Source organism: Fundulus heteroclitus, chromosome 20, assembly GCF_011125445.2.
Source record: "Fundulus heteroclitus isolate FHET01 chromosome 20, MU-UCD_Fhet_4.1, whole genome shotgun sequence".
NCBI lineage: Eukaryota > Metazoa > Chordata > Actinopteri > Cyprinodontiformes > Fundulidae > Fundulus > Fundulus heteroclitus.
This window is the reverse complement of record NC_046380.1, coordinates 20,917,057-20,939,414: the sequence shown is the minus strand read 5'-3', so window position 1 is coordinate 20,939,414 and position 22,358 is coordinate 20,917,057. Positions and strand designations below refer to the sequence as shown.

General features: G+C 40.8%; 1 protein-coding gene across 1 annotated transcript in view; it reads right to left on the bottom strand.

Moving 5' to 3' along the window:
• Nucleotides 1-1,571: 1,571 nt before the first annotated feature.
• Nucleotides 1,572-22,358, bottom strand: part of LOC118567300 (sodium- and chloride-dependent GABA transporter 2-like) — a 47,737-nt gene continuing 26,950 nt past the window's right edge. Inside the window, exons 8-14 of the mRNA XM_036152113.1 lie at nt 21,629-21,753; nt 21,266-21,378; nt 21,014-21,151; nt 8,951-9,053; nt 4,102-4,202; nt 3,841-4,011; nt 1,572-3,723 (exon numbers count right to left, since the gene is read on the bottom strand). Of these exons, the coding sequence (XP_036008006.1) occupies nt 3,649-3,723; nt 3,841-4,011; nt 4,102-4,202; nt 8,951-9,053; nt 21,014-21,151; nt 21,266-21,378; nt 21,629-21,753 (826 nt within the window). The 3' untranslated portion in view covers nt 1,572-3,648. The remainder of the gene's footprint in view (nt 3,724-3,840; nt 4,012-4,101; nt 4,203-8,950; nt 9,054-21,013; nt 21,152-21,265; nt 21,379-21,628; nt 21,754-22,358) is intronic.

Below are 22,358 nucleotides of genomic sequence, written 5' to 3'. Positions count from 1 at the left end.
CCCATGAATGCACATTCACACAGAGATGTACACACACCCTGAGGGCTTTTAATAGAGTGGTATTGTTCTGTGTGTTGGAGTATGCCAAGAGTAAGATTTTTGTTGGCACACTGAATTCCCTTTTGTACATGACGGTGGGCAAAATATGTAGACAGGGTTTCACAAAAGTCCTGGGTGCGCATTTAATCAGAAGAGCAGACCAAACTAAGGACAGTTTAAGCTAAACATCACAAATTGACAAAATAAATTAGGCAACCAAATAACTAATAAAATATTTTTTTTTCGGTTGCTATAAAGTGATTATTAAAGTGTTAACAATCACGTTATAGCAACCGAAAAAAATCGAACATAATATAAAATTTATTTCAATTAATTATAGGACCCTTGTGCTCCTATAGCTGCTGTATGAACTAACTTGTGATCGCTCCTCTGTTGGTCCAAAAGTGATTACTTCAGTTTTGTTTTTATTAAACTGTAAAATATTTTGGCACATCTATGCATTGGTTTCTTCTAAGCATTTACTCAGCGCTTCAATGGGTTCATAGTCACCTGATGACATGGTGGTAGACTGTGTCATCTGCATTGTTGTGGAAACGTATGTTGTTCTTTCTTATGATCTGAGCTAGAGGGAGCATGTAGATACTGAAAAAAGAGAGGACCCAAGATGGACCTGTGGGAAACCCCACATGTGATTTTTGTGGTCTCTGATGTAAAGTTACCTACTGACACAAAAAAGTCTGTCCTTGAAGTAGGTCTTAAACCAGTCGAGTGCTGTACTAGAAAGGCCGACTCAGTTTTTCAGGGGCTCTAACAAAATGGAGTTATTGTGGAATTACATGTTTTTCAGTTATTTAATGTTTGTCAAATAACTCTCGGTCTGTTAGGTATTGTCTGGTAAATATCAGGCCAATTGGCTTTGACATTAGGACAGTTGTTGAAAGAGTGATTTGAGCGCTTACATTCTTCTAACAGCAAACTCTGCACACAAGTGGAATAAATGAGTGACAACTTCTCTTCCAGTTTAGAATTTATTAACAGAAATAAATGCACATCCAGAGAACACTGTTATATAATGTTTACTTGAATTAACAATATATTTCAATCAACAACTCTTCTTTACTAGGCAAGTGAAACTTAACTAACTTAACCGCCTTTCCTCAGAAAGTACGCCAGTTATCAATGTAGGTTTCTTTTCATTTAAAAAAGGATACCTGTAGTTCTTCACAAAACTATTATTTGTTCTTTCTATCTTAAATATTGAGATTTCGCTTATTGCTCCTTTAAGGACTAAATTAAAATGGCCACCCACAAACTTCCAAAGAGCACTCCTTACGTCATCCTATGTCAACACTAAGTTTTCTATCTTCCATTTTGATTAAAAAAAAAAAAAAGCTTTGTCTCTGCTATGCTCCTTCACCCTATGTCACAAAAGCAACAAATCCCTGATTGGTTGATGCAACGTGAATTGACAGGAAAGTTTAGATTTTTGAACTCCAGTGAAATTTACTTTGCGTCTATCGTGGGTTTCGCTTCGTTCTCACTTTGCTCTACTTGCCCTTACCACACTTATCACCAGAAATATGTCCTTCGCATTGCTTTGCTCCTAAATTAGCCTCTTCATAGGGATGACATGTAAATCACTCGCTCCGGTATGAATGCACCATAAGTCAACATATGGGTGGGTTTGTAGCAAATTTGTTCATATTCAGGATTTAAATCAATAAATCTCATGTTTTACAAAACATTTTATCATGTGATTTTGTCCGAAAGCCCTTTGGTTTTCTCTGTTAAGTTTAAATGTACCTTCAGCATCTGTGAGCATCATAAATCCAACTGATCTCTTTTCCTTTGCACTTGTCTTTAGGTGTTGGGATTCTGCCCATGTCCAATATGGGACCAGACATCAGTTCTTTCTTACTCTCAGGCCCACTCAGTGGCTGGACGGGAAGCACAGTATTTTTCGAAGGGATAACATGGCCAACTGGATTGGGCTAATGGAAACAAACCGTCAAGATCATCCAAATGCACTAAGTAAATAAAAATATCCAATTTTTTTATTTAACTATTATTCTAAAGACAAAGGGGTAGCAATTTAATTAATAGGACACACTTGACCTGCAAAAACAGCATATTTGATCCCAAAGGGAGATATGTTGTTATCAACATCAACAACAAAGACTGGTATATTGCTAAAGTAGGCGGTCCAAATGTGGATGGATCTTTTCTGCAGATGTGATGGCTTTCCTGCAGACTTCTACAAATAATTCTGGCCTTTGCTGTACCCTGCTGTCCCCACCTTCCAACAGATAGTCACAGCATCTCAGAGAAACATTGATACTCTCTTTATACATGAATTGTGCTAGAATAAATTATATCCTCGAGCCGGATAAAGATTCTACATGTCCATCTAGCTCAGATGCAGATCCTGGCTGGATGTATCAAAAGTTATGCTTTCAAAAACACAAGAAGACTCATCAATCTAATAGACCACTGCAACATCCAAAATGTTGCAGTGGTCCTGTTGAATTCACCATCAACAAGAGAATTCACATAAATTTGGGATTGAACATACTTTTTTCCAGAGGTGTCAAAAGTATTCACATTTGTTACTGAGGTATAACTATAGATACTAGGATTTAAAATACTTCGGTACTTCTGTACAACTTAAGCTTTTTACTTAAGTAAATATGTAAAAGTACTGGTTTCAAAACATAAATGTATTGTATAAAAAGAAAAATGTCACTAAGGATAAAAGCCTAGGCAGTACCACATGATCCACTACCCCATGTTCCCTAAAACACATTTTTTAGGCCATAATATTATATAAAGGTGTCAAAGATGTTCAGTTCTTCCTTCACACATTCAAATCATTCCGTTGCGGCCTATATAAAGTGGAATGGTAATCCTTTGGTCAGATGGACGCCGCCCGGTGCAAGAGGACACTACCGAGGGGAAACAAAGACACTTCCGGTGAGATCTGGAATTAATTTTTCTTTTTGGGGAATTTTGGTGGTACCTTTCTTTTTTCTTGTCTTTTTTGGAGGGGGTTTTGACGTTTGAATTTTTCATTTTGGACTTTGGACATAAACGGAAAAACCTTTGCAGGACTTTGTTTTGGTTTTGGAGGATATGGAACTCCGTTCCGGACATTATTCTTAAAAATAAAAAGAATGAGCAATTTTGCACTTTCAATTATTTGGGTTCTTTGCTAATATATACTGAAGTGATTTGAATCAAACATATAATTAATTTTTGAAGGATTTTTGGTTATTGATCCATTTATACGAATAAGTATTGTTTCGTAATTTTGTGATTAATGGTGTAGCATATTTTCCCTGATTCCTGTAACAGATCCCCCTTGAGTATATTGTGAGTTCTGCTTTTAATCAAGCTGAATGTCATTATGTCACCCCCTTTTTAAAACTTGTTCTTTGGTGTGCCTGAAAGCAACTCATTTTGATGCTGTCTCTTTAAATCTAAAGGAGGCACTTCAAACCATTTGCTGAAAGGTTGGAATAAAAAAAATGTTGCAGAAACACTATCATGTGTAGAAAATATTTAAATAGTATTGCTTTTTATCTAATGAGCCACTAAGTTGTATTTAAGAAAAAGATACAGTTTTTTTTTGTTCTTTGTTGCGAGCATGGTTCAATTCTTGATACATATCATCTCCTTCTCCATCCCTGGAAGGTCATCTGCAGGCTGGGAGGTTGTCTTGAGTCGCTGAGGAGAGTATTAATAATGTGAAAAAATGCTTCCTGTTTCGACAGACATACAATAAAAACCCTGACTTCAATAGCGTTCATATCTTGCTGCATTAATACTTTGTCTCCAACTGACCTGCCAGAAAGATCCCTTTTCTTTGGCCAGTTTGAAGATCATGGTAATTGGGATCATAGATAGCGATGACATAGACAGAAACCAGCCAATCCAGTAAGCCCACCAAGGATAGACATACATGTTATTGAACCTCATTGGGGTGTATCTCAGGAGCAGAAATACCAGAGTTCCCTTAAAAGGGAAGAAAAAGCAAGAGTAAATAGTTTTAATCAAATTTACAGATTATTTATGCAAATGTTTTTAACTACTTTGGACTCTTACACTGCAAACAAGAGGGGTGAAATAGAGCCAGCAGTACTTGAACAGCAGCAGAGGTTTGTAACCAATCATGTCCTCGATGTTGTCACAAAAGCGTCCAGCACCTAGGACAATAGATATACTTCATTTTACTAAAATAACATTTTATCCTGCTCACCATCTGACTCAAGCGCATTAACAAAATATCCACTTGTTTTATGCTGTATGCCCTGGGGAGTAATAATGCTAAGTGTAAACTCCAAGGATCAGAAACGATGTTTAAACACCAAAGGTATGTGCATAATGTTTCCTGTGCCTAAACTGGTATTTATGATAGCAGAATATGGTTTGATAATGGGCCAAGGAAGTCATCAAACCTAGCAAGTGCATGTTTTTGGGTGATTTTATTCTTTTTTTCTTTGGCTACACGTCAATTCATCATTCCTTCTGTTAAATCTACATTGTATCAGAACCAGCTTTATTTGCCAGGTATATATATACACAGAAGAGGAATTTGACTCTGGATTGTACAATGCCCATGATGTGCTTACTAACACAATGCCATGATAATGCAGCAATAAAAAAATCAATACAGTCGGCAGTACAGAAAACACATAAACACACTATAAACAAGCAGACACTTTGAGACAATATCGCAATAGTGCAATGAGCAGAGTGCAAAGGATGCAGGAGTAAATTATTATTACCCATATTGTTATTACTATGTACATGTTATGGTTGGAGTGATGTACATGTGCACATGCAAACATACATCCACAGTGTGATGAGTGCAGAGAATGCTGAAATAAATTAGCATTATGTGCGGTGTTATGTATGTGAGGTAGGTGGATTTGGTACATAGTATATACAAAAGGACAATATGAACAACACTGAAATAGAGAATAAAAGATAGATAACTGGTAAGTGGAAGCAACTAAACAAGTGGCTGGGTTATTACACAGAAGTTGTTTGTTTTTGTTTATTTGTTTTTTATGAATTAATTTATTTATTTTATTGTCCTGTCTGGCAATGTAGCATAAATACTTGTTGTCTTAATGCCATAGTGCTCCCCTTGATTTATATATGCAAAAAAAAGAGAAACAGATTAGACAAAATGCTGAAAGGGAGAAAAAGAGGAGAGCAACGGGAGAGATCAATATAACATCCTCTGAGTCTGCTTCTACACCTGCAAAGAGAGATGTAAAAAGAACAGCAAAACCAACCGATAAAGTATTACAGGTACAGCAAACAACCAACGCCTTGATAGCATCACTGATAAATATACAGTATTATTTAATGTGAAATGTATAGTGACAGCTAAAGATAATAATTTTTTTTTTTGTATAGAAGTGAATCTGTAAGTACCTGAATCCAAGCACCTGTAGGTGCTTGTGAGAGTGCACTTGTGTATGTAAGGTTTATCCATAAGAAAAATGCTCAATAGTGGTTGTGAGGAGCCAAAGACCCGGCCCCCAGAGTGCCGAGGGGTACCGGAATCCCAGATGCACGAGGGGACCCCCAGTGTAAAGGTGCCCAAGAGGGACCAACACAGGCAAAGCTGCCCACCCCACCTGAGGGAAGAAGAGATCACAAGCCCAAGGTACCCCCCCCCCCCAACAGCCACAATGCAGAAGCCCCTGAGAGCCGTGGCGATGAGCCCGCAGGCTCCGTCGGCAGCCAGCTAAGCTGGAGCAGATCCAGCCATGGGCCCAGAGACCAGAGTCCAAAGTTAAATTGCACAACAACGTTGACCGAGATTATCAACTCTATCAATTTGAGCTGACCGGAGTCAAAGAGGTGACTTCATTTCCTCCTGTGTAAATGAATAATAATAAAACACAGAAACACACAGGGGGTACAGAGAAGCTCAGCGACAAAAAGCCTACAAGTGGAGGCAACAAATGTGCCAAAATAACAGATGTGTTTTGTGTGACAAGTGCGACTGGAGCAACTGAAAGCAGCGCTGTCAAATGTACAGCAGTAACACCGAGGAAGAAGTTTAGATGCAGAGGGATTCAGATAAGGAGGAGAGAGAGACGTGACCCAGCAGGGACAGATTAAGGACGAGGTCAATATAGCTACTAACAGCCCGGTAAGGGGCAGAAAATGTTAGAAGAAGAATATTAGAAGAACTAGTAAAATAAATTAAGAGTTAAGAATAGCTTTGTTTTCCCCACTTGCAGAAATTTCACTGTTATAGGGAATAGTGATGAAGTACTGGCATGCGTATAATATACTGTAACAAATATACCTATTGTAAGGTTTTATATGTTTGATTTTGAAAATAAAGAAACATTTTTCTTCTGTGTGAACGGTATTTTTTGTATATTGATTTTATTTTAGTCTTTAAAATACTAGAATTTGCACGTAGCTATATATCTTGTCTGAGTACATGATTTTAAAATGACAACCCAGATGTTATAATCAGTTACTCAGTTTAAGGAGCCTTCTTACCAAATACTTTTTTATCCTTGAGTAATTTCTTGGATGTCTGCTTTTTACTTCCACTTGGCTATTCCTGGTATTTTAGTGATAACCCTACTCTTACTTGACAAACTTTTGTAATATTATACAATTATTTAAACTATAAATTTACTGATACCTGATCTCTTTTTTTGTCTGTTTCTACATCTCACTTTCAGTTTTTCATACTTTAAGGTGCCACTTTTTATTCAACATAGATGTTTTTGCCCTACTGTCGCCCTAATTGTCCTATTTATGTGAACAGTAAACTCTGTTTATATATATATATATATATATATATATATATATATATATATATATATATATATATATATATATATTTAATATGAATAACATGTAAAATATTTCAGCACATAATTTCCTAGTAGTTGATAGTGTTAGTACATCCACTGACTGTAGAATTAGCTATGAAACGTTTTCACACAGCCAGAAAACTGCTTGTTGTTGCAACCAAATCCTATGGGATTCTGTGAGAGTAGGGAGTAGCAAGATGGCGGCCAGTGACTTCAGTTTTTCGGGCAAATCAGCAATTCGGTGTATAATAGAGATAAGTGGTCTGTTGTATCTCTTTTTGTATCTTCAGGGGCTGTTGTCCTAACCTGACAAAAGCCAGACGTATGTTGCTCCGCCTAGCTCCACTCACATACATCTGGGACACCGCCATAGGAATTGCCTTTATTGAAGGCTGGGCCTTATCAAAAATTCTTGCATATGATTGGATAAGCCACTTGTCCGTCATCTTTATCGACGTGCTATTTCAACCACTCACACTGAAGCTAACCCGTGACGCTGATGATAGCGACGCAGGAAAAAAATAAATAAAATAAAATAAATTATGTGTTTGCGGCTCTAGAGGCACGCGTTTTATTGACAGTGAGCTGACAGGAAGAGGGGGAAAGACAGGCGGCAAAGCGCCGCGGGTCGGAGTCGATCTCGGGCTGACCGCGTTGAGGACTAAAGGCCTCCTAACATGGTTCGCGCTAAGCGCTCTGGGGCAGACGCGGACGCGCCCCGGAAAACAAAACTTGCCAAATCCGGTCGGGAGAAGGGCGAAAACATCGTTTCCACCAACAAAAACCTTCAGAGCCGTTCTCTGATGTTCTTTTAAAGAAACAATATTAGGTAGATTGGACAACACGGAAGAAATAGCAGTATCAATGTTAACGCTTGCTTCTTCGACGAGCGGCCATTGCTATCAAAACAGTCTCACATCATGGTCGCGTCTCCACTACGTCACATCTATGAAATGCCAGCCCTGCGTCCTGATTGGCCAGACCATAAAATTGGTTGGAGAAATCACTTTCAATGGGCAATGTCCCAGATGTATGTGAGTGAAGCTAGGTGGAGCAACATACGTCTGGCTTTTGTCAGGTTACTGTTGTCCTGCTGGAAAGTGAACTTCTGCCCCGTCACTTTTACAGCAACTAACAGGTTCGTGGATTGCCCCGTAATTTGTTCCATCCATTTTCTCATCAACTTTGATCAGAATCCCTGGAACCAGTAATCCTGTAGGCATAATTCTCAAAACCTGTTTCAGTTTCTGGATGTGCAAAGCTGTTAGAGACATACCCCAAATAGACTTGTAGCTTTGTTGTAAGCAAAAAAGAGAGAAAAAGAGACATGAAGACTCGTAGCCACATACTCTTATGCTTCCACAAAACAAATATGACATACTTTGTGTGGATCTGTCACATTGAATCCTGATAAATAATTCTGAAGTGTGTAGGTGCATAGGAAAATTAGCAAAGCACTGTATAAAAGGGCAGAGTAACATCTAGAAACAGCTCAGTTTGGATGTTAACTTTCATAAGATGTGACGATGATTAGCATTTTTAAACAGCAAATCAGCATCTGCTGGGAAGGGTACTGACTCGTTTCATTGTCTTTGTTCACACAGTTTCATTTTACACACAGTTTCAATCACTAAAGTATGTATCATGGGAATCTAATTTAACATGAATAACTAAAAAAGAGACACTGTCTAAATATTCTTCTTTGTGCAATGAGATGTAAACTTAACAGAGGAAATTGTCAGTCAGTGAAATGTGGCCAGAGAGGTTCTGATTAATCCAAGTGTTTTACGCAGGTTGTAAACAAGAGTCTAAACCAAGAAAGCAGCTGTACAGTAAAGCAACCCACTATGTGTCCCTGAGGAAAGCTTTCCCCGCATATCAAGATTAAAACAAGAGAAAATACATTTGTCCCTGACAGCCAAGATGATTTTTCTCAAGGTTACACACCAGCTGCTCCACAAACTGGGGCAGAGATCAAACATTCCTTGTCACTAGGGTTAATCTGCTTTAAAAAAGATTTTATAAACTTTCACATAACATTGTTTACAAGGTTATAATGTTACTGTAACATATTTAGGCCAAAAACTGGGTCTTACCGTAAATCCATCCAATGATCACTGACTGGAAAATGGCCATCAGGAGGAGAGTGGGGCCGCTGCACACGTAGTGATCGAAGATCAGCAGAATATACGCTCCAGCCTCAAATTAAAAACAATTATACGTTTAATGTTATTTATTTACCATTTACAAGAAGGAAACAGTCACAGTTGCACATGAAATCATGTAACCCACACTAAAAGTTAGGTTGATTGACAAGAAAAATAATCTAGCTGATTGCAATAAACAAATCAAATAAGAATATCAATAGTTGACCGCTGGTGAGGCGGTGCTGTGTAGAGCCAGCATGCTGTCTAGTGAAAATACTAAATATCTGAAATACAACTTAACATCCAAGCACGTTTTGAAGTTTTTTCCATCTGAAGCTCAACCAATGATTGGACTTGGAAGATCATTTCTGCTCTTTTTCAACTTTTGAGGACATTTGGACTACATATGTTTGAAAAACAAGCAAAGGCCTAGTGAACTACCAGGACTCTCAGCAGCTAACAGGCAGTAAAAATTTGCCTCGTGAGACCATCCTGATCTCGCGAGCTTTCAAGGTTTCACTCGCAGATCAATCTGGCTACTTTCTGTTAAAGAAAATTTGGAGCAGTTCACCAAACGAACGTCCAATCAGCGTTGGCTTTGAGGCGGGTTGGGGTGTGACGCAACGAGAAGCGCGACAGTTCAGTCTAAAGAACATGGCGGCTTCAGCCGATGAAACTAGTGTTAGCATGGCTATCGAGCAAGTTTTATCGGACTTACAGAGTATTTCTTTGCTGAGCTAACGAGCCTTTACCTGCAGCAGCAAGAGTAGCTTGGCTTGTGGTTGTGTTTTCGTCGTCGCTCTGTTACGAGCGAGTCGACGACGAAGCATGTTGACGAGTACGTCATATGCTTCGTTGATCTGATTGGTTTATTTGGCCTGTCTATCACCAACATAGGCCAATAGGCTAACCAGTATTTTTGCCCTTTCCCAATGTACAAAAGACTGTTAACTATTTGTTTTCAGCCCTCTAGTTTAGGTTCCTTATCAGTGTTTTAGATGTAGTATTTTATTTCAGCCACTAGATGGCTTCACGTTCATATTTGTTACATCTTGTATATGGATCTGAGCATTGAGTGGTGCGGCTCTCAAGGCTGACTTCGTTTACTTCTTTCTATTGTGTGCGTCCAATGAACGTAAGTGGTATTGTTGTTGGTTTGGTTCGATTTCGTAGATGTCTGAGAGCTGTGTTGTACTGTGTCCTGCCGAATGTTATGGTCGTTTAGTGCTGTTTACGTGTATTATTGAGAGCTAAAGGTTAGCTGTTAGCATTAAGCTATTGAGCTCGTTTGAATGATGCAGCTGTTACCTTTTCCTGTTGAAACGCAGGGTTTATTATTATTGTTACATTTTCGGGGTCGGATATCGGCCAGTTATTAGTCTGTGGTGATGTTTGAAGACATTTATTCATTTCTGGATATTTGGTTTATTGTGAAATGATTTACAGACAAATTATCGTAATTTCTCTTTGTTTATCTTTGTAGAAAACCACACACACACACACATACACATTCACTTGAACCCATCACACGTGCCTTTATATGTATGGCTGAACCTCAGGAGCTAATTAAAAGGAAGTAAAGCTCAATACTGGACTCGGACAATTTTTCTTTCACTAACTCACCTGGACATATATATCAGCTGTTCTAACCCGACACCCTGGAGTGATTGTTTATCCATATTCAACATAACCGAATCAGCCTCAGTCTTCAGTACAATTTTGGTCCTTCGAGCCAGATTAAGCAACCACTACAGTCAATATGTCAAGGTCATATGAGAGAAATGTGAGAGATGTAAACCGCCCGCAAAGATCAAGGCAGATACCATCTTATTTCCAGAATTATGAGGTCAGCCATACACCAAGGCACCACCTTACTGAAGAGGAGCAGCCATCTTCATGTGAAGTGCTCAGATATCTTAAAAGCATGAGAGAGGAAAGCGACCAACTACGCAGAGAGGTCCAGCGTCTTACAGATATAATCCAACAATCTCCTGAACAGATATCAAAACCTCAGTCACAATCCAAGCGCAGGGAAGAGGACACATCTACTACACCAGCACCTACAAGTAAGCCGACGCCATCTAGTGGCCACATAAGCCCACGTCAGGCAGTAAGTGCCCCATCGGTGATTAATGATGTTCCTCCAACTCCACAAAGCCACCGACGTGACCACATTGAGGACCTTGACCGCTGTTTGCAGGAAGTGGGATTAATCAGCAAAGATGACACTTCCTCTGCAACATCTCGAAGCTCATCTCCCTTCTCCCAAGTCAAGCCTATGGATTTTGATGTTGATGATCGTCTGGAACCAGAGTCGTCACATCAAAGAGATTGTAAATCACAGCGTAAAGCTTGTGATAAATCATGTGATAGCAAAAGGCCTCATTTTAAAGCAGCATCCAACTCTGATGTCAAGTATTATTCCAACAATGAGGATGACTACGATCGCTATAATGAGCCCTATCACCATGAGGACAGATCTCACCATTATTATGGTGTCTCTCCATTCAAGTCAAGTCACCCAGACCACAGTGACGAATATGGCCCAATGAGGCCCAACCGACCAAGTAGTCCAAGTGCTCGCCATGATAGCCGCTACTATGGAACAGAGAGGGGACGATCTTCTGATTACAGGGATCGCCATGATGATTACCAGGCACCACGCTATGACTGTGACAGAGAGAGAGGTCGGGGAGACAGATATCCATCTGACCGCCAACATTCCCCCCACCTAAATCTTCCCTTTGGTAAATCCTCAACGCTAGAGTACTACCATGGTCCCAAACCAACTATCCCTTACTTCAAATCCGAGGACCCTCGTGAGTTTGCCAGATTGAAACTAGCCCTCGACAACTTACTCCCATATGATGCTCCAGAGCATTTTAAGTTTCAAATACTCACAGATCATCTCAAATGTGAAGAGGCGCTACTTATAGCCGACTCATACAGTAACAGTCCACTCCCATTTACAGACACTATAAGAGCACTCACTGAGATGTATGGTCAACCACAGCAGCTGGCGCTGAAGAGGATTTCTGATTTAATGGATGGACCTAATATCCGACCTGGGGACATTAAAGCATTTAAGTCTTTTGCCCTTCAAGTTCGAGCCTTAGTAGGAATGCTGCAGCAACTTGGAAACCAAGGATGGACAGAACTGAGATGTGCATCACATGTCTCTCGTCTCCTAGTGAAGTTGCCACATGACCTAAGAGCACAATTTCATAGATTTGTGAACCCTGTTCATACTCCAGTTCCAACCCTGCTTGATCTGGCTGACTGGCTTGAGTACGAAGTACGAGTTCAAGTTAGTGGTGATCAATACAGCAGTACCTTCAATAGAGAGAGACAAGCTCCACCCAAGAGCCGACGTCCTGACTACAAGTCACAAAGATCTACAGCGATTCTACTTGGCAGTCAGTCTCCTCAGTCAAAGATGAAATCAGATAGGACTCCAGCTGTGAGAGAGCTCTCTCAGGACAAGCCAAAGAAATACTGTCCCTTCTGCGATACAGAGCTTCATTATTTGAACCAGTGCAGCAACTTCAAAATCCTGTCAGTAGAGCAGAGGACAGAGTGGATTAAAGCAAACAGACGATGCTGGCGTTGCGGACGGGAACATCAGGCTGTCAGGTGCAATCTTAAAGCCAAGTGCAAACAATGTGAGAGGAAACATCTGGATATCCTGCACGAGGTTAATGCCAGCCAAATGATCACAGCACCTGTCGAACCTCAACCACCTCAGCCGAGCACATGCCTGGTGAGTTCTGTTTCAGATACACTGTACGTTGATCGGCCAGCCAGAAACAACCAAGTGTTACTCAAGTTATGCCGTGTCATACTCCAGAGCGGTCCAAAGGTACTGGAGACCTACGCAATACTGGATGATGGATCAGAGCGCACAATACTCCTACATGATGCTGCTCTTAGCCTGGGTCTTCAAGGGAATCCTGAAGATCTCACACTTAGTACCGTCCGGCAAGAAGTCTGTACCATTAACGGTGCCACTGTCTCCTTCTCAGTTGCTCCTGCTTCACAGCCTAGTAAGTCATACCAGGTCAACAAAGCTTTCACAGCCAAACAGCTAAACTTATCCTGCCATACCTACCCAGTTGAAGTTCTGAAGGAAAAGTATCGCCATCTCAGAGACGTTCCACTGCCATCCATTAAAGGTGCCCAGCCATTGTTGCTGATAGGGTCAGATTACCCACATCTAGTTACGCCAGTGGAACCAGTACGTCTCGGTCCGCCAGGTGGGCCTGCAGCAGTTCGTACCAGACTAGGATGGACTTTACAAGGCCCCACAAGTCTGTTATGCCATCAACTGTCTCCACAACAGTGCCTCTTCACTAAGTGCAATCCACCAGAAGCAGAGCTTCTAAGTCATGTGGAAAAGTTGTGGCAGTTAGATACGCTGCCATACAGGAGCGAACGATTGATCACCAGGTCAAGAGAAGATTTAGAGGCAGTTCGCATACTAGAAGATAAGACCACCAGAGTAATGGTTGATGGTGTGAACAGGTATGCTACGCCATTGTTGTGGAAAAGGGACTTCCCACCTCTCCATGCACCTAAAGAAGCTGTCTTACCACAGCTGCGTGGGACAGAGAAACGGCTGGTAAAAGACCCGGAGAAAGCTACCATTTACTCCAGAGAAATCCACAAGCTCATTGATGCTGGTTATGTCAAGCCTATAACCCCAACCAAGGCAAAGGAGAGCAACTATTCATGGTTCATTCCACACCACATTGTTCAACACAATGGAAAGTACAGAATAGTCTTCAATTGCTCCTTCATCTTTAATGAGCAGAGCATCAATAATCACCTTCTTCCTGGGCCCACACTTAGAGCCAGTCTTCTGGGAGTACTCCTTAGGTTCCGAGAGCACCCCGTGGCTATCAGCAGTGATGTGAAGGGGATGTTTCATCAGGTGTGCCTGCTGGATGAGGATAAACCTTTCCTTCGTTTCCTGTGGAGAGATGTTAAGGTGGACCAGGAACCTACTATCTATGAGTGGCAAGTTCTCCCTTTTGGTACAACGTGTAGTCCATGTTGTGCCACCTTTGCCCTACAAAGCCATGTCCAAAAACACACTGCACCAGAGGAGGATGCCCGCCAATCAGTAGAACGTTGTTTCTATGTTGATAACTGTCTGCAGAGTCTTCAGTCAGAGAACCAGGCCAAGCAGCTGGTGAATCGACTGCACACAGTACTCAGGGAAGGTGGATTTGAGCTCAGAGAATGGGCCAGCAATGTTCCTGCTGTCATCAGACACCTACCCAAAGAATCAAGGTCAGAGAGCAGCACACTTTGGTTCACACAACAAATAGCTAACCCTCAAGAACGCACACTTGGATTGTTGTCGCAGTGTAAGTCAGACACACTCTGCTATAAGCAGCACAACCATGACTGTCTTGAACCAACTATGCGCAACATCTACCGTTTTCTTGCTCAACAATACGATCCTCTGGGATACATTATTCCATATACGACCAGAGCTAAGATCATTGTACAGCGTCTTTGGGACAAGAAGAGAGGTTGGGATGATCCCAATCTCCCTGAAGATCTGCTCCAAGCTTGGAAGTCATGGGAGGAAGAGCTTCCCCAGTTGTCCCAGATCTCCTTACCCAGATGCTACACTGACCACAACACAGATCATAGTACCATCAGTCAGACCATCCATGTGTTTTGTGACGCATCTGAACGTGCTTATGGATCAGTGGCGTACCTGCGTAGTGTAAACGGGGATGGAAAGGTACAAATTGCATTCTTGGCAGCCAGATCCAGAGTTGCTCCAAAGAAGCAGCTATCGATACCTCGACTCGAGTTATGTGGTGCTTTAACTGGAGCACAGTTAGCTTCAGTGCTGCTGAAAGAACTCACCATCAAGATCCAAAATGTGATGTACTGGACTGATTCCACCACAGTACTCAACTGGCTCAAATCCAATTCCTGCAGATATAAAGTGTTTGTAGGTACAAGGGTTGCAGAGATACAGGAATTATCAGATATCAAATCCTGGCGCTACATCGATTCTGCTTCCAACCCAGCAGACGATATCACCAGAGGGAAAACCTTAGCCCAACTGACTAAAAAAAGTCGTTGGAATCACGGACCATCCTTCCTCCTGCAAGCATCTGACCAGTGGCCTGAATCACCAACTGACCACTTTATGGAGGAAACGGAGGAATTGAGGAACCCAGTATTCTGTGGTTTAACTAACTTCCCACAACTAACTCTTCCTGACATTCAGCAGTTTAACACCTTTCAAGAGCTCCTAGAAGCAACTGCAAGAGTACTCGATGGAGAGGCTAGTGACAAGTCTCCCACTGCTGATGACTATCACAAGGCTGAGTTTGCTCTTTTCAGACAGGCTCAGGTTGAAAGCTTCCCAGAAGAGATGATGTTACTCAAATCGGGAAAGGCTCTTCCATCTACCAGTAGAGTGCTCACACTCGCCCCTGAATATGATCAGACCTCAGGTCTAATCCGTGTTGGAGGTAGGCTCCGCCGATGTGAAAGCCTAGGCCCAGATGTGCGCCATCCCATTTTACTCTCGTCCTCTCACCCTGTCTCCAAACTCCTGATCCAACATTATGACAAACAGCTAAACCACCCTGGAGCAGAGCGTGTTTTTGCTGAGCTGCGAAGAAAATACTGGCTACTTAGAGAGAGAGAAGCCATCAGGAAGCACCAGCATAACTGTGTGGACTGCAGGAAATGGCGAGGCAGCCCTCAAGTCCCAAGGATGGCAGATCTTCCACCCTCCAGTTTGAGGCTTTACAAACCACCTTTCTATTCCACAGGGGTGGACTGCTTTGGTCCAATGATGATAAAGGTGGGACGTCGCAACGAAAAGAGGTGGGGCATCCTGTATAAGTGCCTTACCACCCGAGCTGTCCATCTAGACCTCCTCCCAAATATGGACACCGATTCCTTCCTAATGTCACTCAGACGTTTTATATCTCGAAGAGGAAAGCCTCATGAGATCCTTTCAGACCAGGGAACTAATTTCAAAGGTGGAGATAAAGAACTTAAAGAAGCCTTCAGTGCCCTGGAACAAGCAGTGAAGGACCAACTTGCTGCTCAACAGATTCACTTCCGCTTTAATCCCCCAAATGCTCCGCATTTTGGTGGGTCTTGGGAGCGAGAGGTTAGATCAGTAAAGAACGCTCTCCGGATCGCTCTTGGAGTTCAGTCAGTGCCAGAGGAGGTGTTGAGAACAGTTCTTATTGAAATAGAGGGTATTCTCAACTCCAGGCCCTTGGGTTACGTTTCATCTGATCTGGCTGATCCAGATCCAGTCACGCCCAACTGTTTGTTGATGGGGCGGCCGGACTCCTCCCTTCCACAAGTGGTCTATCCCGAGTCTGAACTTTTAAGTCGAAAAAGGTGGCGACATTCTCAGGTTTTAACAGATCACTTCTGGAAGCATTACATCCGCCACTTTCTTCCGACATTACAAGCCAGACAGAAATGGCAAACAGAAAAGGATGACATCACTGTAGGCACTATAGTGCTGATTGTTGACCAACAGACACCAAGAGCCCTCTGGCAAGTGGGAACAGTGACAAGTGTCATCCCTGGAGCAGACGGACGCGTGAGGACAGCTGTGGTTCAAGTTAAAGGCAGGACCTACACTCGGCCAGTTGTTCGCCTCATAAAGCTGCATGCTCTACCTCCAGACGATTAATACACCTACTGGTCAAATTTGAGTGTCAAATTTGGGGGCGGCTGTACAAAAGACTGTTAATTAGTTGTTTTCAGCCCTCTAGTTTAGGTTCCTTATCAGTGTTTTAGATGTAGTATTTTATTTCAGCCACTAGATGGCTTCACGTTCATATTTGTTACATCTTGTATATGGATCTGAGCATTGAGTGGTGCGGCTCTCAAGGCTGACTTCGTTTACTTCTTTCTATTGTGTGCGTCCAATGAACGTAAGTGGTATTGTTGTTGGTTTGGTTCGATTTCGTAGATGTCTGAGAGCTGTGTTGTACTGTGTCCTGCCGAATGTTATGGTCGTTTAGTGCTGTTTACGTGTATTATTGAGAGCTAAAGGTTAGCTGTTAGCATTAAGCTATTGAGCTCGTTTGAATGATGCAGCTGTTACCTTTTCCTGTTGAAACGCAGGGTTTATTATTATTGTTACATTTTCGGGGTCGGATATCGGCCAGTTATTAGTCTGTGGTGATGTTTGAAGACATTTATTCATTTCTGGATATTTGGTTTATTGTGAAATGATTTACAGACAAATTCTCGTAATTTCTCTTTGTTTATCTTTGTAGAAAACCACACACACACACATACACATTCACTTGAACCCATCACACGTGCCTTTATATGTATGGCTGAACCTCAGTAGCTAATTAAAAGGAAGTAAAGCTCAATACTGGACTCGGACAATTTTTCTTTCACTAACTCACCTGGACATATATATCAGCTGTTCTAACCCAACACCCTGGAGTGATTGTTTATCCATATTCAACATAACCGAATCAGCCTCAGTCTTCAGTACACCCAAAATTACTTAAACGGAAGGTTTCCAGATGGATATGCGGAGCAAATCCATCTGGCGGAGTCAGGTTAAGTAAAAATGGCTCCAAGTTTGACAAAACACGTGGAAGAACTCAAGCTACCTTTCAATGTCAAGGGGGTGAAGCAACAAACAAGCCTGATATATTTGTTTGGAGAAATTCAACAATTCAAAGAAATTACTGAAAAATGGATGAGAAGATAGAAGAGCAGGGAAAAAAGAATGAACCTGGAACATTACACAAGACAAGAGGATGTGATGATATTTGGACTTAAGATGAGACACCGCACATATGCAAGGACAAATGCAGAAGACAACAAAGGGGAAGACGCACCACCAGATGATCTACTCTCACTTGAGCAGTGAGTTGTCAAGTTTTTCAGCAGTAAGGACATTTTGATGGACAGCAAAACCATTGCTGCTTGCTACGCAATACCTCAAAAAATGCAAGCTCGGAAAAATGGAACAGAAGCCAAAATATCATCATTTGATTTGTGAGGACAAAGCACAAAATTGAACTGCGTTTGTGAATACACATCTTACAAAAAAGAATGCAAAGATCACTTATAAAGCAAGGACTTTGAAGAAGGAGAAAAAAAATACAAGGACCAGAAATTGGAAAATATTGATAGAACTTAATGGTTCTCCTGAGCAGGCAAAAGTCCTAACCATAAAAAAAAATTCTGAGCCGGAAAAAATATAGATGAAGAAGAACGGGTGGAAAGGAGAAGAGAAAAAAATAACGTCAACAACAAAAAAATACATTAACTTGGTATCTTGGGTAACAGACTTGCCTGTTTTTTTTTTCTTTGAATGTGTTGATAGAGATGAATTACATGTGAAAGTGAAAGTGTTTTGACTTAAAAGATCACAGCTTTCTTGATATTGAAATTGATGTAGACCCAGAGACGAATTTCACTCCTAATACTAAACAAAAATGTGAATACTACTCTGAAGATAGTGTCAATATGGAGTTGGGGGACTTTTCACTAATTCATTTTAATAGTAGGAGCATGCAACGTAATTTCTCTTTTTAAAAGCCTGCCTTTAAGCCTTTAAAATACCAGCAAAAATTAGAACTACCTGAGAAATTTAGTGTTTTAGCAATCTCAGAAGCCTGGATTAATGAAAGATATCTGCAGAAATATAGGGAAATGCAAACAGAACTGTCATGATTTTTGGTATTTGTTTGTTCTGGACTTTTCTGGACATTTCTAGAATCAGCCCTGTTACCTCTCAGCCACCATCCTATCAGCTAAGTCCACTTCTCATCCACCAGTTATCATCCCATCAGCTCAGTCTCCTTCAAGCCACCACTCCACCTGCTGCCACTAATTACAGTCAACATATACCCGTCTCTTTCATCCACTCTGCCAGAACGTCTCATCTTGTCTTGTAAGATGTGCCCTGCCTCTACCAGATCATGTGTGCTCACTGCTCAGCCAGCTGGACTCTGATAAAAGTTGCCTGTGTCTGCATGCTGCACAAGTCTGCCTGTTTCCCCATGTGTTCCAGCTGCTCTCTCAGCCCGTTCTGGTGGTTCTCCGGTCCGCATTGCCTGTTCTGGTCACTACCTGCATATTCTGGTCTCCTGCTCATTCCTGCCTGCCTGCCTGGACAATCAGCCATTACTCATCTGTCAAGTCTGGCTCTGCTTGCCTGCCTCACCTGCCACAACTTATCCCCTTCAAAAAACCTTTTAAATCATAACTCTGTTTGGTTGAATACCTTGTTCACCAGCATTAATCATTACACAAAAGAACTATAGGTATTTTAGTTAAGGTACAAAAAAAGATTAGGCTCATTAGTAATGTGGGATATTGTGAACCAACTAATCAACTTTTTATTCAAAGTAATATTTAGAAATTTAAGGCCATTGTATGTATATAAATACTGGAAATAATGCATAGAGCATTAAACAAAGTCTTCCTCCAGGAATTCAGAAATTATTTAAGTTAAGAGACAGTAAATACAACTAACAAGGATTGTTATTATTTGAACATGCTTACAGAGAAAAATAAAGTAAAATCTAGATGTGTTTCAGTTTTTGGTGTTAAACTGTGGAATTAATTAAATAATTTCAAATTATGTTTTTTTTTGTGAATTTAAGAGAGCTTTAAAATTCAAATATGCTGTTATGTAGAAGTATTATGTAACCATGACTGTGTGTAGTGTAAATACGTGTATATACATGCATAAGTGTGTGTGTGTGTGTGTGTGTGTGTGTGTGTGTGTGTGTGTGTGTGTGTGTGTGTGTGTGTGTGTGTGTGTGTGTGTGTGTGTGTATGGACAATAAATAGCTCCATTTTCGTAGACTGCTGAGTCCATAAATAGGGTATAAGCCTTGGCTTCAGCCTATTCCTTTTTTTTAATTCCAGCTTTATTTACCAAAATAAAGCTGATTTGTTTTAATAGTATTTTAAGTGATTTCAGCAAATGTATCAAAAAATTACAGTTTCATAACAATTCAACACCTTCATGACAAGCATCTTTAGTACTGAGAGAGAGCTGTGACCTGCTGAAAACATGACTCCAACTTCTAGAGGAATCTTAGCTCCGAGGATGTCTTTTTAAACCAAGCCTAGGTGGACTTTGAGATAATAATAATAATAATAATAATAATAATAATAATAATAATAATAATAATAATAATAATAACATATTGTATAACACTTAAAAACATCAAAGGCACTTTACAGGAATCAGACATAAATATTACATCAGAACAATTAAGTACAAAACACAAGACATAAAACAAAATCTAGAAGCAAGACAGGTATGAGTCAAAAATCACACATTAAAAGCGTTTCTAAAAAGGTTAACTTTGAGCTGAGATTTGAGTGTGGATAGGTCTGCACCGTCACAGATTTGTTTGGGGGAGAGTTTCAAAGGGTAGGAGCAGCTAAGGAAAATGTTCGTTTACCCCTGGTCTGATGCTTGGTTCTGAGTTGCAGAGACGAGAGACTGGCATCAGATGAGCAGAAGCTGTAGTGTGGCAGTGTAGCAGGTTAGTTAGGTAGCAGGGGACTGGTTATGGAGGGATTTGTGGGTAATACATATGACTTTCAAATGAATGCATTAGGGACAGGGAGCCAACAGAGTTTCTAAAGAACTGGGGTGATTTGATCATGGGAGAAGGTGTGGATGAGCAGGTGAGTGGCAGAGTTTTGTATGTGCTGGAGTTTATTGAGAACTTTTGATGATGAACCATACAGAACACTGTTGCAGTAATTGTCTGGAATGTCTGCATGGTAATTTCTTTGATGATGATGAGGACTTGACATGATGTGGTTGAAGTGTATCTCCCTTGCCTGCTCCCAAAACTCTGCACAAGAAAATTGGGCCATTGCCTCTCACTACTTCTTCTGTATTACCAGGGTTTCTGCATTTTTATATTAACCCTGATATATATTAACTGAGCAGATAGGCTGCACTTGTTGGTTTATGTCTCAACTTTGAACTGATGCCCAACAACTTACCTCTGTGACTAAACATAATCCAAGCAAAGAGCTAACGACACAGAGCAGCACCAGAAAAAGCTCTCTGCGGTATCCCTTTCGGAGGTAGGAAGGGTAGAGATCTGTTAAAGAGGTCATGTTGCTTTCAAGCCCTGCAAACTGAAGGAAAAAAGCACAATAGGATGTTAGTACAGAAACTGAAAGAGTCTAACTTTGAGCAAGGTTTTAAGTGATCTTAAAGGAAGTGGTCTTAAAGGAAAGAATTATGCCGACCTGTCCATCGATACCCAATAAGATGATCATGAAGAAGAAGCACACAGACCAGACCTGAGGCCAAGGCAACAGAGTGACAGCTTGGGGGTAGACAATGAAGACAAGTCCTGGACCTGTAGCGTAAAAATATAAAGGTAATCCTTCTAAACTGCCAAAATTTGTCATAAAATATTTGTTGCTAAAAAAAGAAAATATCAGCAAGATTATTTGCAGTGTAAACTAAGTGGTAACGAGTCATTAATAAATGATCCACCTGTTCTTTTTTCAATCATCTTGTAAGGAATAAAAAAAAGCAGAGTTTTGAATTCTGCTGAAAAGGAGTAGCAATTTGTAGACATTCCAGTCGGTCTGAAGCATCTTTACCTGATTCAGCAACAGCAGAGATGTCAACACCCTGCTGTACTGACATGTAGCCCAGAACGGAGAAAATGGCAAATCCAGACATTATGCTGGTCCCACTGTTCAGCATGCAAAGATAGAAGGAGTCTCTGCAAATCAGAATATATATTAAAATTTTTCCGGTTGCTGTAATCCAGCTATGAAGAATTGTCATGATTTCCACCATGCCCACCTGCTCCGTTGTAATCAGCTTCATGTCTCACACCTGTGACCTATTCCTCTGCTCTGTTGAGACCTTGTTTCTGTACCCTAAACTATAACCTTGTCTGACATTTGGATTTGTTTGCTGTCTTCTGTTTATCTGTGTATGACCCTCACTTGTCCCGTGGATTATGAATTAATCTCTGCAATTCTACTTCACCTCTCTACAGTGAGTAAGGCCTGTTCTCGCCACTTCCAGGTAGAAACCAGCATGCTCCAGTAGAGGTTCCCTGACTGCATTCAGGTTTCTGGTTTAAATAAATCTTTTCTTAGGTTTGACGCTCTGTGACTGCCTGAAATTTTTTGGGTCCTCTGTCTGGTTTCCCTGACACATTTACGGAAATAAATAATAGCGGTGATTTGTTATAGTGTACAAAATACTAGAAAAATATTTTCCTTTTTTAAAAATTAAGTGGTATTTTTTAGTTACTTTAGTTTAGAAAATATTAAAATGTTGTGTTCATAGTGTTTACCCCTAATGGTTATACAGCTG